The following is a 16,274-nucleotide window of genomic DNA, read 5'->3' as shown; positions in this document are numbered from 1 at the left end:
CCCCTTGATCTGATGATCATTGCACAGCGCACTGCGCCACACCGTCTCGAAGTCATCGAGGCGCTTTTACAAGTACACATTGATATTATACATGTACTGTGGACAATACCCACAGGAGCAAATCCGGGTGAAGTGTCTTGCCCAAGGACACAACGGCGGCAGGAGCGGGTTTCGAACTGGAGCACCCCCCTTGATCTGATGATCAGATGCACAGACCACTGCGCCACCCGTCCCTTATTATAAATAAGAATATTATAGCCTAATATAAAGGCTTGTATTTGCGTGCATTTCCTGTTCGGAAAGTGGCGCTGTACTGAGAGTGGAGGGTGTCCTGAGATTAGCGCCTGCAGGCAGGATCCATGGACCGGTCAGCTCCGGACTGCGCAAAATGCGTACATGAAGCGCTACGTCATGAACGCAAGAAATCTACCCTCGTGGGGGCGCGCTCATGTGATTGGCTTAGAATTGAGGAGACATCTGATTGGCTATAGATAGAAATAATTACAAGTACGAATCGGCTGACCGTCAGGGAGTCTCAAAAAACCCACACACGAATGCACAGCGATCCGTGCACAGAAAGCTGTTTGTGTTTGCAGGTTCAGAGGTTTTAAACGGAAAACAAATATGTGAGGATCAAAAATACACATGTAAAACTTGTTTCTGTATTTGGATTTTATTTACATATATATCAAACGGAATACATTTGTGTGTGCATTGAAAAACACAAGTGTGGATCCGGAAATACAAGTTTGAATCCTTTTGCGGATCATGAAATACAAGTGTGAATCCTTCTGTGCGCATGTGTGTATTATGAGACTGTTCTGAGCCCATACACAACGACGTGCTGACTGCAGTGGGGTTTAAACCTGTGACCCCCTGATCCGAAAACCAACGCACAACCCACTGCACCACACGCCTCCTAAAATGCTATCCTTATTGATTCTTGTTTGATTCGCGATACATTCTTCACTTGTGTAGCCAGGTGAAGAGATGGCTGTTTTCACATTCATATGTTGAAGGAAGTCTCTCTGTGCACTACTTCAAATTAAATATCCCTTTAACACCTGGATGAAAGCATCCCAGTGTAGAAAAAGATACAATCCAGTCTTGTATGCAATTTACACGAGATTGATTTGGAGACCTGAAACCTCCAAAATAATACACTTTATCAACAGTCATTTTTTAAATAAGTCTGGATGACACCTTTTCAACTTTAAACACAAATAGTTAAAAGTGTACCGGCTGAAGGGTAAACCCTCTATTCCTTAATGACAACTGAATACAAAGCCACCTTTATATCTTAAACACAGGAGGTGTTCATATAAGCTGCATAACAACTTCTTTTCAACTGTTAACTGTGGAAAATTCCCCAATGATATCCTTTTAACGATCGTTAGCAACCGGCTAGCCCGCACTCACCATATTGTGTCCGTTCGGGGTCAGGCTGGAAGGTAAAGTGCGCATGTCTTCGTTGGGTTTTTGTGCGAGAGTTGGAGCTGGGAGACAATTTTACCAGAGTTTCTCCAAAGGAACTCTGAGAACCGTTGCCAATGCCGGTGATGGAAAGTTTGGAGTTTGCCCCTCGGATGAAGAACCGTGCAGCAGCCGCCATGACTGTTGTTGTTACTGAACAGGAAGGGCAAGTGAAATCAACCAAGAGGGATGATCGTCTATTCAAGTATGTGGAGGGGACCGGATTATATCCTGGTATCTAGCCAACATCCCGCCCATTTAAAAAAAAGAAGAAGTGTATTCCAAATGTTGCTTTGATACGAAAGGTTTTTCTATTGTTATGTTGTTTGATATTTAGGTTTGTCTTTTATAACAGTATCATAAATTAACGAACGAGGAAAGAAGGGGTTCTTTGTGGTACCCAGACAAAGTCGCAGAGTGAGACCTCCTGTTTGTTTCTCTCCATCCCAGCCTCCACGAACAAAAACAGGTTTCTGATTGGCCAAAAAGGAGGGCGGTGTGCATGGTAGTAGGCTTGTTTGAGACGAGCTGCGGCTCGCCTCGAAAGTAGACGAGAATAGCCGATCGCAGCCGGGGGAGTTCTCAAAAAGCTCGCCTGAAGTCGGACAGCTCGGAGTCGGCTTCTTCTTCTTCTTCTCTCGGTTTTTTGGCGGATTGCAAACAACTTTAAGGTGCATACCGCCACCTCCGGTGTCGGCTTGACTCGGTTTGCATTTATAAAGAATGCACACGTGTTTAATCGTTAATGTCAGATATGTACTGAGTAAATACATTTGTTCCTGCTCAAGATTAGATTCAACTTTATTGTTATTGCCCATATTACAGGTACTGAGACAACGAAATGCAGTTTAGCTTCTAACCAGGAGTGCAAAAAGCAGTAAAGTGAAAAGTAATGTACACAATCTACAGAATAAAATATAGAACTAGAGAATGCAATTCCTGAAGAAATTGCTAGTGGGAATGCTTTATGCTGAAAAGCTGACGCTAAACTGCTATGCTGAAATGTAATGTGTAAGAAGAAAGTGAAGAATTTAGATTAAAATGAAATGTGTAAGAAGAAAGTGAAGAATTTAGATTAAAATGAAATGTGTAAGAAGAAAGTGAAGAATTTAGATTGAAATGATACATGAACACAGGGGGCTTGAATGTGTGATGAGAGAAGAACAGAAAATAAAAAGGCTTGGAAAAGCAGCAGAATATTTGAACTGCAAACTTCTGAACTAACTTGATGGCGAATGATCTGTCGCCATGGCAACGGCATTTGATGACACCCCATAATACGCTTAGATGCGTTGATGGCTGTATTGTTACCAAACCTGTGAAGTTTTGGGGCGTTTGGAGCAGTTTCACTGAAGTTATGAGAAAACTGTGTTTCATGGCAAGCATTGTGTTGCCATGGCAAAGGCATTTGAAGAAATCTCAAAACTGTCCCATAGATGTCTTCACGGCTGGACTGTTAGCACAAATGTGAAGTTTGAGCACTTTTGAAACATTTTCATAGGAGTTATAGCGACATCATGTTTTATGGCGAGGGATGTGTTTCCATGGAAATGGCATATGGTGAGATCTCAGATTTGGCGTAGAGCTCTTGAGGCATGGACCGGTGATATACAAGTGAAGATTGGGGGACAATTGGACCGTGTCCATTGGACTTATAGCGACATCATGTTTTATGGAGAGGGATGCGTTTCCATGGAAACGGCATATGGTGAGATCTCTGATTTGGCGTAGAGCTGTTGTGGCATGGACCGGTGTTATACAAGTGAAGATTGGGGGACGATTGGACCGTGTCGATTGGACTTACAGCTACATTGTGTTCTATTTCGTCCCTACTGACCGCCAGAGGCGGTGCTTTAGCACTGGATATGTCCATCGCGCGCATGCGCAGCTCGAGTACCAATAACAACAAAGTCACCTGCTGTGACCCACGTGACACCGGCTACATCAGCCGGTGTCGACAGAGGATCTGTTCCTTTCATCTTCTCGCTGCACGAGAGTACCTTGGCTACATTTTTTGTAGCCTACAGCGTTCGTTCGTTTGGAACATTTGTCAAGGATTCTCTGCAAACAGCTGGCTGCGTGTAGCTTCGCGACTCATCCAGTCGGGGCCGCGGGATTACCCGTCCTCCAGCAGCTGTGGCTGGCTGCGCAGAGACTTCGTTCGGACAGGTTGGTGTCGGCTTGGTTGGTGATGGCAGTGTTTCTACTCCCTCTCCCAGCCTAGTTGTCCTGATTTCTGTCTGTTTGCTTTGGGCTTGAGTCTTTTGGTGACGGAGGTGTTTTCGCTCCCTCTCCAAGGAGTATTGCTGTGCTTTTGTACTTGTTTTGGCCGCGGCGTTGGGCCAAACTTCATTAGCATTGAGCTAAACTTCATTAGCATTGAGCTAAACTTCATTAGCATTGAGCTAAACTTCATTAGCATTGAGCTGTACTTGTTGGCTAGTTAGCAGTAGCGGCTGCAGCCACTCGGCTGACGCCGGGTTAAGCACCGGAGTTTCCCGTGCTGTTTTTTCTTTAGCAGGTAGCTGGTGAAGGCTGGGTTCCCGCACCCGCTCCCGGTTACGCTACATCTAGCATTCGCCTTTAATTTAACCAGTGAAGGCAGTGTTCTCGCCCCCGCTCCTGGTAGGCGCTAAACGGCCTGGTTTTTTCTGTTAAGCAGGTAGCTGGTGAAGGCTGTGTTCCCGCACCCGCTCCCGGTTACGCTGCATCTGGCATTCGTCTGTAAATTAACCAGTGAAGGCAGTGTTCTCGCCCCCGCTCCTGGTAGACGCTAAACTGCCTTGTGTTTTCTGTTAAGCAGGTAGCTGGTGAAGGCTGTGTTCCCGCACCCGCTCCCGGTTACGCTGCATCTGGCATTCGTCTGTAAATTAACCAGTGAAGGCAGTGTTCTCGCCCCCGCTCCTGGTAGACGCTAAACTGCCTTGTGTTTTCTGTTAAGCAGGTAGCTGGTGAAGGCTGTGTTCCCGCACCCGCTCCCGGCTTCTCTGCATCTGGCTACCTACAGAATGGCTCATTCATGTAGCGCCTGTATGGCTTCTCTTGAGCCCGAGGACGGCCACGACCGTTGCCCCTCTTGCCTCAGCCTCGAGCATCTAAGGGAAGTTCTCACGGTAGGGGCCTGCATGAACTGTAGCTGCATGCCCCGGGCACTCAGAGTGGCTAGAATCACTGAGGTGGAATGTCTGGCGGCAGCCAACGGACACCTCTCTTGGTCACATCCTCCCCCAGATCAGTTCGACCGTCCCTGGCGACTTGAGGGAGCGATGGCCATGGGTGCACCCCCCAATCGGAGGACTAGGAACAGGCTGTCCTCTAAAGTGGATCAGCTAGCTACCGACATGGACACGATGAAGTCGCTCCTCGTGGCCCTTCAGCCAGGGCCCGGTATAGGGGCTGCTAGTGTGCCGCCTGCCCCTCCTTTCGTTTGCTGCCCCTCCTTCGGTTGCCGCCCCTCCTTCGGTTGCCGCACCTCTGTATGAGGATGCCTTGTCACTAGCGGCTTCGGCTAACTTCTTCAATGAAGAGACGGAGGACGAGGTCCCGCTCGAGGAGTTTTCCCTCTCCTCTGCTCAGGGGTCTCTGCAGGGCGGGGAGGACGGCTCCATAGCGGCCATCATTCGTACGGCCTTGGCGCACCTGCAGATTCCGGTTCCGCAGGCCAACTTGGCTCCGGCTAGTGCCTTCTTCAGGCGTAACCCAGCCCCTGTCCCCCTCACCGTTCCTCCTTCAGAGGAGTACCTGAGGGAGCTCCAGGCATGCTGGAGGGACACCAGGGCCCTTTGCCGCACTGGCTCTGATGCCCGGACCTTGGCTGCCATGCAGGACCCGGTGAGGGTGGGGCTGGGCATGCCACCCATTGAGCCTGCCATCGCCTCCCTGATTCTGGCTCCTGACGAGGCTTTAAGGCCTGAGGTCAGGTGCCCTCAGCCTCAGTGCAGGGTCACGGATGGGCTGCTCTGTAGGGCCTACGACGCAGCGGCACGCATGGGTCGTATCGGGAACTCCCTCTCCCATCTAATGCTGGCCGTCTCCGCCTCGCTGCAGCAGGCTCCGGCCGAGCCTTCTTTGCTGGGCCTCAGTGATGCATCACTGCAGGCCTTTGCCCTAATGACTAGGGAATTGGGACGAGTTATGTCTTTTCTGGTACAGACTGGTCGCCAGGTTTGCCAGTCACCACTAACGGAGACATGTAGGAGAGTCCTCCGTAGTGTGCCAGTCGAGCCAGGGGAGCTGTTTGGGTCAGCTGCCCTGGAGACGCTGGAGCGCGCTGCCCAAGCGAGGCATACCAGGCAGCAGCTCTCGGGTCTTCGCAAACCCGCGGCCACTCCCGGCAGGCCCAGGGGCCGCTCTAGCAGCCGCACTCAGCCACCGGCTTACTGGGGTGGTCGGCAGAGTTCCCAGCGGCCCACTCAACCGGCCAATGACTTTCGTGCCCCAGGTCGCCTGGCTTCGGCCGGGTCAGAATGACAGTTGTCAAGGACCCGGCGAAGGCCTTAGCTCTAGCCCAAGAGTTGTCCGTCCTCTTGGCCAAGGGCGCAATCGAGCCAGTGGACCCCCTGCGTCAGGGCGGGGGGTTCTACTCGGCGTACTTTCTTGTGAGCAAGAAAGTTGGCGGATTCCGTCCAGTTCTGGACCTCAGAGGAATCAACAGATTCCTGAGGGTACTACCTTTCCATATGCTAACCACAGCAGACACCCTTCGTGTTGTCACACAGGGGGAGTGGTTCACAACCGTGGACTTGAGGGACGCCTACTTCCACGTGCCAATTGCATCCCATCACCGGAAGTTCTTGAGGTTCGCCTTTCAGGGCCGACATTATCAGTTCCGGGTGCTTCCCTTTGGTCTCTCCCTCTCTCCAAGGGTGTTCACCAGGGTTGTTGCGGCAGCGCTCGCTCCCCTGCAGGCACAGGGCATGAAGGTCCTGCCATACCTGGACGACTGGCTGGTTTGCGCGCCGTCCCGGGCCCAAGGGGCCCAGGATACGGCGCGCCTCTCATCCCACGTAGCCCGGTTGGGCCTGACAGTGAACACCGGGAAGAGTTGCCTGGACCCTTCCCAGCAGGTATCTGGGGATGGTCCTAGATTCGGTCACCATGAGGGCCTACTTGACACCTCGTCGTGTGGACGACATTTCCCACCATCTTCGCATCTTCAGACTGGGCAAGAGGGTGCCTTACATACAGTTCCTCCGGCTCTTAGGCAGACTGACAGCTGCCTCAGCCGTTGTGCCCTTGGGCCTGTTGTCACTGCGCCCCATGCAGATGTGGCTGAACAGCTGTCACTTGGACGCCAAGCGGCACAGGCACAAGAGAGTCAGGGTGTCTCAGCGGTGCCTCCACTCTATGTCCCGCTGGAGGGACAGGGCCTATCTTCTGAAGGGTGTGCCCATGGGCACCATCCCATCCCGCCGGGAGACTGTCACTGTGGATGCGTGTCTCTCGGGGTGGGGTGCGGTGTGGCAGGGCAGGACCGTGCAGGGTCAGTGGTCTGCCCAGGAAGGTGCACGCCATATCAATGTGCTGGAGCTTCGGGCGGTGTTGCTCGCACTCATGCACTTTTTACCCCAACTGGCGGGCAGGCATGTGCTCGTTCGTTTGGACAACATGTCTGCAGTTGCCCAAATCAACCACCAGGGGGGCACCAGGTCCGCACAGCTGCTCCGCGTTTCGCAGAGCCTCTTGCCTTGGGCGCTCCCCCGCCTCACCAGTCTGCGGGCAGTTTTTCTGCCAGGGGACCTGAATCAGGTCGCAGATTTCCTCTCACGGCGCAAGCCTCCACCGGGGGAGTGGAGGCTTCACCCGGAGGTAGTGGAGATAATTTGGAGCCTCTTCGGCAGGGCCGAGGTGGACCTCTTTGCCTCGGAAGAGTCGAGGCACTGCCCCCTCTGGTTCTCCTGGACGGAGGTGACCAGCCCATTGGGTCAGGATGCCCTGGCGCACGACTGGCCGGACACTCTCCTGTATGCCTTCCCGCCGTTGCCTCTGATACTTCAGACGCTTCAGAGGGTCCTTACTCAGGGGCACAGGCTCCTTCTGGTCGCCCCCTGCTGGCCGGGGAGAGTCTGGTTCCCACTGCTACGCAGTCTCTGCTGCAGCCCACCGTGGCGTCTCCCCGACAGGAAGGACCTTCTGTCACAGCTCAAGGGTCAGATTTGGCATCCCGACCCTCACCGCCTTCAGCTCTGGGTTTGGCCTCTGCAGGGCCCAACCCACTGTTGAGCGGTGTCACGGCATCTGTCAGGGAAACTATCCTGAATGCCAGAGCTCCATCCACTCGGGCACAGTATGAGTGCAAATGGAGGCTCTTCTCCCACTGGTGTGTGAGTAAGGCTGAGAATCCGGGACATTGCTCCGTGGCCACCATTTTAGAGTTTCTGCAGTCCCTTCTGGATAGTGGACGTTCTCACTCCACTTTGAAGGTGTATATGGATGCTATCTCTGCCCGACATGTCGGAGTCGATGGCGCCACAGTGGGGCGCCACAGGTTGGTGTCCCTCTTTCTAAGAGGGGCTCTATACGGCAGCGCCCCCATAGCACCCCAAGGGCCCCGGCTTGGGACCTGCCCCTAGTGCTGGATGCCCTATCATCTCCTCCCTTCGAACCCCTGGCCCAGGTCGGGCTTAAATGGCTGTCCCTGAAGGCAGCATTTCTGCTTGCCATAACCTCAGGGAAGCGAGTCGGAGAGCTTCATGCCCTCTCCGTAAGCAGTACATGCCTGAGGTGGAACTCCGATGGCTCGGGTGTCACCCTCTGGCCGAATGTGGCGTTCCTGCCCAAGGTGCTTCCACTAGCCCACTCCAATCGGCCTATCCAGCTGGCACGCTTTAACATTCCACAGGAGAACGGCACACCTGAGTTGCTGTGCCCTGTGCGTGCCCTGAGGGCGTATATTGATGCTACGGCCTGTATACGACAGTCAGAGCAGCTCTTCGTTTGCCATGGCGGCACTAGGAAGGGCCGTGCTCTCTCGAAACAGCGGCTGTCCCACTGGGTGGTGGATACCATCACATATGCCTATGGGGCCAGTGGCCGCCCCCCGCCATCAGGGGCCAGATGCCACTCTACAAGAAGCGTCTCAACATTGTGGGCTGCCCTAAGAGGGGTGCCCCTGAAGACCATCTGCGCCGCGGCGTCATGGGCGTCTTCTGGCACATTCTCCAGGTTCTACCGGGTCAATGTCGCCACTCCTCACCCCCTGGGGGTGGTCTTGTGGCCAAGCTCCGCTGCTTCCAACTAGGTGAGTAAGTGCTTGGATTCTTCATGACATGGTTGGTATAGGTCATCCAGTGCTAAAGCGCCGCCTCTGGCGGTCAGTAGGGACGAAATAGAACGATAGTTACGGCTGTAACTACGGTTCTATGAGTCCCGGATGACCGCCAGAGTTTCCTGTCACTCAGAATTATTGTGTGCTCGCGAGAAGATTCTGGGAACAGATCCTCTGTCGACACCGGCTGATGTAGCCGGTGTCACGTGAGTCACAGGTGACTTTGTTGTTATTGGTACTCGAGCTGCGCATGCGCGCGATGGACATATCCAGTACTAAAGCACCACCTCTGGCGGTCATCCGGGACTCATAGAACCGTAGTTACAGCCGTAACTATCGTTTCATGGCGAGTGGTCTGTCGCCATGGCAACGGCATTTGATGACACCTTATACTACGCTTAGATGCGTTGGTGGTTGCATCGTTACCAAACCTGTGAAGTTCTGGGCTGTTTGGAGTATTTTCACTGAAGTTATGAGAAAACCGTGTTTCAAGGCGAGCATTGTCTTGCCATGACAACGGCATTTGAAGAAATCTCAAAACTGTCCCGTAGACTGTTAGCCCACTGCTATCTGAAGTCTGCTGCTCTGAGCATGTCAGTTGGAGCGATGACATCATCTTGTTCCATTGCACAGGTGTTTCTATTTGAGCTAACGAGCTCTGTAGAGTTCACAGGTTTCCATTGTTCTGAATGAGAGATACACCTCTTACATGTGAACGTTTTGTGGAAGAACCGTAACAGATATCTGTGAAATTTCAAAACGTGAAGCATGTCAAGGAAGTTGAGTATCTGAAGTGTAATTTGTGTAGTTTCGGGTTAATAATGTGGCTTTTTTGGCAGTTTAACTAAAGGTGTGCGGCTGCTACCGTGAGGAAATATCTGCGTGAAATTACAATGGGCTTCAATGGAGGAATGTTGAACGTTTTTGTCACTTCATGCCCTCAAGAGGCATTTTGTTGAATTATATTTGCTTAATTATTTGTCATTTTTCAAGCTACGAGATGTTTTCCTACGTTTATCATGAAAAATTATGTCCCAGGAATGTAGGGTTTGGGAATTATGGCAGTTTTAAAAATATATATGAAGTCACATTTCAAGATTTCTTACCCTCTAGCTGTGACATCACGCACTCTAGTTAATGTTAAAATGTGAATAAAACCTCTAAAACAAGGTCTGAACAAATGTTAATATCTCTAAAAGTAAGAATCAGATTTAAAAGTTTTTAACACGAATAATGTCCGAAAGATTTGTAACATTTTAAAGTTGGAATGAGGTTTCTGAGTGAAAGTATGAATGAACAGTTAGCAGTTAAAATCGCATGCAGATGCAGAAGTCTGAAGATTTCCTCCATTGACTTCATGTTAAAAATGTGATGTATTATGGGATGTATCTCTGGAATTCTAAAAGTTATGAATGAGAAAAGTAATAGCCATCGATTCCCGACCGAGCTGAACGTTTTGATGTTTGAACGGAGTTTCTGCGATGTTCAATGCGGGAGAAGAAGAGGGCCAAAATACCGGCGGAATAATAATAAAATATGTGTCCGTAGAAGAACAGTGAGTTGGAATGCTGTAAACAGCATTCCCACTAAATTAATTGAATTATGAATAAACAGTGAGGGGTATGAATACACTAGATATGAACAGTGTGTATGAATATGCTAAGATATATAAAGTATGAAAACGGTAAGCAGTGCAAGTATAGTGTAAAATATACAGATATTAATTTCATGATGATAAACATTGTGGAACAATGATGAAAAATGTGAATGGAAGTGGCGACGTAATACTGACACGAAACAACAACAAACTTTTGCCGAGCCAATTGGAAAGTTTCATCACCAGCACGTGGTAAAAACCACAAATGAGCGCTCAGCTCGAGATACCAGCGAGTCGTTTCCCATTAAGCATTTTGCTACCGCAGACCGTGGAGAGAAACTGCGCCGCCTCGGCCCGATTCTCAATCGCGAGGATGCTGGCTTGGTAGTCGCGTACTTCCAAGTCACTTCCTTCAGAAACGAAGCAAGTATACTTCCAAACCACGGCTACGGAAAACGAAGAAGAATGGAACAGGTGTGCCATTCTCTCCAACGGTTTCAACATAAACTGTACCAAAAATAAATACCTCACGATGTCTATCTAATTATGTTTTTGAAATTGGTCCGTGCGCAAAGCATTGTGGGGATTTTAAGGACGCGAAGTCTACCCATGTGCAGCCTCGAAATTTCCCCCAAACCAAGGACGCGGCCTCGGTGGAATTCCAAGTATGCTGGAGATTGGAACAGTCCTTCTGCGGCACTCGATGACGTAGCATCCTTGAAACATTGGCTTGGAAGCCAAAATCCTCGCGATTGAGAAACGGCCTGAGCTGTCCGACTTCAGGGGAGCTTTTTGAGACCTCCCCCGGCTGCGATTGGCTATTCTCGTCTACTTTCGAGGCGAGCCGCAGCTCGTCTGAAACAAGCCTAATGTTTCGTTTCCATAAGTGGGTGTGTCTCCAGCGCCTCCTTGCTTCTGATTGGCTAGTGTGCCCTATGCTTGCGCTGTACTCTTCAAAATAAAGGTTCTACGTCTTTGCCTTTACAGAGTGGGTCCTTCTCACTTCGGTTAAATGGATTCCTTGCATCCCTCACTTGCGTCGTTTCCCTGCGACTAGTCCCTCCCACCAGGGAAGCATGGAGAGACACAAGAGAGGCTTCTCAATACTCAAATTTCCCCTCCTCAACTCCTCGACTCCTCGGTAGTGACCCGGAAATGAATTTCAGCGCGCCATTTTGAAGGACGTATCATTTCTCTAAATGCACACCGAGGACCGAGGATCGAGCGTCGAGGAGGCTCTCTGGAGGAGCTATAACCGAGGATACACTGATGGTTCCTCCACGGCTCCTCCGCGGATGCATTTCCGGGAACGGTGGAGGCGTGACGCACGGCCGGACTTATCTCAGCCAATGACAGCTCTGCATGCATCCCCTGGATATTATTTTAGAAACTGCTCTCATTGCAACGCGATGTTTACAGTGAGAACAGCTGTGAGGCCCATGCAGAAAGCAGAGCAGTGTGTAAAATATATATCACTCAGTATAACAGACCTACTCTCTTTATTTGCTTTAGTTTAGTAGATATCTACAAAGAGTCGATATTTTTCTAAGAACATTTAGTGCTTCACATAATAAAATACACAACGGCTGTAGCCTGATTATGCTTTAGGAGCTGTAGGACGGTGCGTGTTGTACAGTGTGTAGGTGTGTGTTGTACAGTGCGCAGATGCGGCGGACAGACAGGTCTCAATTGGTTTGGTGTCCTCTGCTTACTTTTAATACTTGCAAATACAAATTTGGCCCGTACTTTCAATTCCCCATTTAAGCGACCAGAGAGAGGGGGGGATATATCCAGTCTCTGATTGTGTTATTATGAGAGTGCTCTCATACTTTAAATTGCATATATTTATATAAATATATTTGTGTGTGTGTGTCCGCATCTGTAGCCTGTTATTGTCTCATTATACCGCACTCTCAATGAATTCAAAGTAAATATGTGGGGGAACAATGTTCAGCTGATCTAACAGAGATTATAAAATATGACGACAGCTGATGCAGCTGTTGCCACGTAATAATGAATGGACGTCGCTTTAATATGACCACTCAGAGGAGAGGAGTTCTCATTTCTTTAAACGTCTGCTGCTTCCCCTCCTCTCTCCTCGGTCCTCCGCTCGCATCTCCTGTGGGCGGGACTAAGTCTCGAGGAGGGGAGTCGAGGAGGGGACATTTAAGAATTGAGAAGCCTCTAAGGAAACCACGAGAAGCAGGGAAATGAGTTTTAAGAGCAATAGAGAGGCGAAGTCCCTCCCTTTCCGGGAGCCTCCATGGGACCCCGGAAGCGTAAAATTATACATTGAAGTCAATGGAGAGAGAAAGGTTATTTTTGATCCCGTTTGAATTGTGCCACGAATGACACATATGATGTTTGTCAATTTAAAAGAATATTTTGCAAGTCAAAAAAATTAAAATGTGTCGTAAAACTGTGAAGTTACACATTTTTTTGTGTGAAACCGCTGAGTGAACTACAGGTCTCTTGGTCTCGCACAATACGCGTCACCATCACAAAGATGGCCGTCACGTTAGCAAATGTCACCTGTTTCTTTCAGAATGAGAATAAAAGTATAAAACGAGGTGACTACAAGTCTGGACACGTTGAGAGCTGTACATACACGAAAGGGGAGTTATTCGGTTCTGTAAGAGCAGCGGGACCGGCTTTACAAGATGTTGGTGAGTAATATGAGTGCAATGTGTAACGTTAATGTCAGCTAGCTAACATTAGCTAACAAGGTACACTAACGTGTTTTGTTTCAGTAACTAGTGTTCTCCTTTAGAACTTCGTGGTCTGTGTGTGCTGTGGATAACATTAGTGTTCACAAGAACAAGGTATACTCCCGTGTTTTGTTTTAGTTGCTCTTCAGATTGAAACGGCCAGTTTTATATCGACTATACTGTATGTGTGATCTCCTTTTACATCTCGTCGTGTCATTTGAGTTTATTTGCTGTGTGTAGATTCAAGGGTTTTGGTTATCTTGTCAATTTGTTTGGTTATCCAGGCACAGATGTGTGTGACTCCCTCGGGTACACTGGTATGTGTTTTCCTAATGTAGAGAGCATTGATTAATTAATAAACTACACACTGAGTCTAGATCCTGACCAAATCCTTTTTTATTGTTGATCAAATGTTTTTCAAAAATGTATTCATACACATTTAGAAAAAAAATACAATGTACAATCACAACCAGTACAACACAAATTACAAAAAATACAGAAAAAACAAACAATAACAACAATCAGACAATCAGACAAAACTATGGAAAAATAACCCCTCCCACCCCCAGATCCGGACCATCCTTGTATTATTGCTCATTCAATCTATTATAGCATGCTAACAAACATGGTACTTTCTTTATTTGTACAGATCTGCATGGGAGGCGATGGCGCGATGCAGAGCGCTGTCTGTGATTGTGCACGGGGGATGTACAAATGCAGCCACGCTGCAGCATTGGCAATATGTGCCATGTGGCAGATCAGCTCCACAGATGTTGAGTGCCAGTGGAGGAAGCCTGGCACTTCCAAAGTAGTCCAGCCGGTGTCTCAACTTTACCAACAGTGAGAGGAGACATACAACCCACTGGCCAGAGACATCGCCACTCAGGATGTAGACTGGTTCAGGTCTGCACTGAGGGGCGCACAGTGTGGCATGGCATGGCTTTTGTCACCTGAGCCAGAGCCGCGGCCTCAACATCAGGCCATTGTCACCGTGCCGGAGCTGGTGAAGGGGGTCGGGGGCTTGAGGCAATTCTTGCCTCAATGCGACTGAGCAGAGACCAGCAAGCTGCCATCCAGACAGCCACCGGAGGACAGCGGACAAAGTGGCAGTTACACAGGCGGGGCAGGTTGACAGCCAGCAAGTTTGGTTCTGTGCTGCGGTCGGGACTTTCATCCACTCCATGCGCTCATGAAGAGGGTGCTCGGGGGGTACAACTTGGACGGAGTCATGGCTGTCAACTGGGGGGTTGTAAACGAGGCCGAAGCGGTGAAGGCTTTTGTGCAGGCCTACCAGGAGACAGTGTTCGAGTCTGGTCTCTTTGTGAGTGAGTCGGTGTTTTGGAAGCATCCCCCGATGGACTTGTGCAGCCATCTGCCCTGCTGGAGGTGTGTCCACCATCATTATACATGATGGTGTATATAGGATATATATATATATATTTGTATACATATCTGTAAATTGTATAATTTTATTTGATTTAAAAGTATTTTTGATCTCTGTCTATAAACACAAACTGAGTAAGATTGACAATAAAGTTGACTTTGAAAAATATATATATTCTTTATGAAAATAGTTGACTGTTGGAGAAATGAATCCAAATGAAACGTTGGACTGAACTACAACTACGCCTTTAAATCTCTACGGACTGTTTTTCAGTGGGATGGCAAGTTCCTATCTTTAAACATTTATTAGTTTTTTCTCAGAACAGATTTGATTTTCTGAAGTTAATTTAACTTAACCATGTAAGGTCATTATTAAAAAGGTACAATCAATTTGTTTAGGGTTGAATAAAATAATGATAAACATTTCATTTGGATAATTTACTGACAGAATAAGAAACTCAATAATGCTCTACTCACCTGTTCCTTTTTATAAAGTGAAACAGTTGAAACGATAGATTTTAGTAAACTTAAAAACAACCTTCTCCAAAAGCTATCAAGGAATATACCGAATACTTGTTTTAGAACTTTATTACATATTTTTATATAAATAGTTTGAGTGATCCATAATTGACAGAAGCTTGTGTTTACACTGACCTGTCACTCATATATTAATGTCTTTGTAACTTCAGTAAACCACTACCTCACTCATTTCTTTCATCACGGTTCAGTAAACTAAGTGACACATGAACCAGTTTAATAATTATAATAACGTAGGATTGCAACTCTTTGAAACTGTAGGTGGCTCTTAAAAGAGCCGTTGTATTTGGGTGTGCTGGTCTCAGGTCAGTTTAAGCCCTCTCTCCGCGGATGCAGCGGGCCAGCTGGATGTCCTTGGGCATGATGGTGACCCTCTTTGCTTGGTTCATCTTACTGGGGGGCAGCTACATGGATGTCGGTGCAGTCCACAGTCATTGTGCAGTTGAAGGCAGAATGAATTTATTATTGACTCCGAATGAAGCACAACTTCATGTCATACAACACATTGACTTTATTTGTAATTGTGTAAAAAAATAAAGCATTGATTAGCAAGCAGGACCTGCAGGAACAGAGCATGGTGATGGATGGAGCTGGGAAGAGAGAAGAATAAAGAAAACAGATCAACTTTATTATCGGATATTAAAAATTCAATTTCAAAACAAGTTGCCGCTCCTACAGTTTTCTAGTATGTAAAGATGATTTCACTTGACCTATGCACAATATCACACTCAATACATGTGTGTCTCTGGGGGGTGCATTGTGCCTTTGATGTATATAAATAATATACCATAACCAAATACTATTACGTACAGTGGAAATCAGGTTGCCAGAGCAGGTCAGTGGGCATGTTCCTCAGGGTCTCAGCAGTTACAGGTGAGGTAAAGAAAATAAAAGAGAAAAAGGTCAGTAAAGTAACAACACTTTGAATAATTATCTCTTTTAATAATGTTCTATCAGTAATCACTCAACTACTGTCTTTCCAACAAACAGATTGACTCACTATCATCACAATGAAACACGTCCAGAAGAATGGACCACAGATGGAAATTAGCTATTAGCTATAATCTGGCATATTGCATCTCTTCTCTTTGCTGAGATTAATGTTTGTGTATGCATGGTCCTTCTATAAATAAATACATGTCATGCAAAGCTGCCTGCCTGCCTTCCTTCCTTCGACTCTCCCTGAACTGCCTGATCTTTTAATGTTCAATGTTAACCATTTGAGCAGATAGCATTAAGTAGAAAAGATCGCAGATGCTAATCTGCCGTTAGCCTACCTCCCGCCCCCTTAGCACCTGGCGATAGGTTC

At 48.1% G+C, this 16,274-nt stretch overlaps 1 protein-coding gene across 1 annotated transcript in view; it reads right to left on the bottom strand.

The window, feature by feature from the left end:
- The window catches only part of bckdhb (branched chain keto acid dehydrogenase E1 subunit beta), a 95,332-nt gene extending 93,666 nt beyond the window's left edge, over nt 1–1,666 (bottom strand). The window contains exon 1 of the mRNA XM_034103122.2: nt 1,420–1,666. Coding sequence (XP_033959013.1) covers nt 1,420–1,612 — 193 coding nt within the window. The 5' untranslated portion in view covers nt 1,613–1,666. The remainder of the gene's footprint in view (nt 1–1,419) is intronic.
- Nucleotides 1,667–16,274: the final 14,608 nt, after the last annotated feature.

The sequence above is a fragment of the Pseudochaenichthys georgianus genome, chromosome 16 (genome assembly GCF_902827115.2).
Source record: "Pseudochaenichthys georgianus chromosome 16, fPseGeo1.2, whole genome shotgun sequence".
NCBI lineage: Eukaryota > Metazoa > Chordata > Actinopteri > Perciformes > Channichthyidae > Pseudochaenichthys > Pseudochaenichthys georgianus.
The sequence above is the reverse complement of the archived record's forward strand: the minus strand, read 5'-3'. Positions and strand labels throughout refer to the sequence as shown.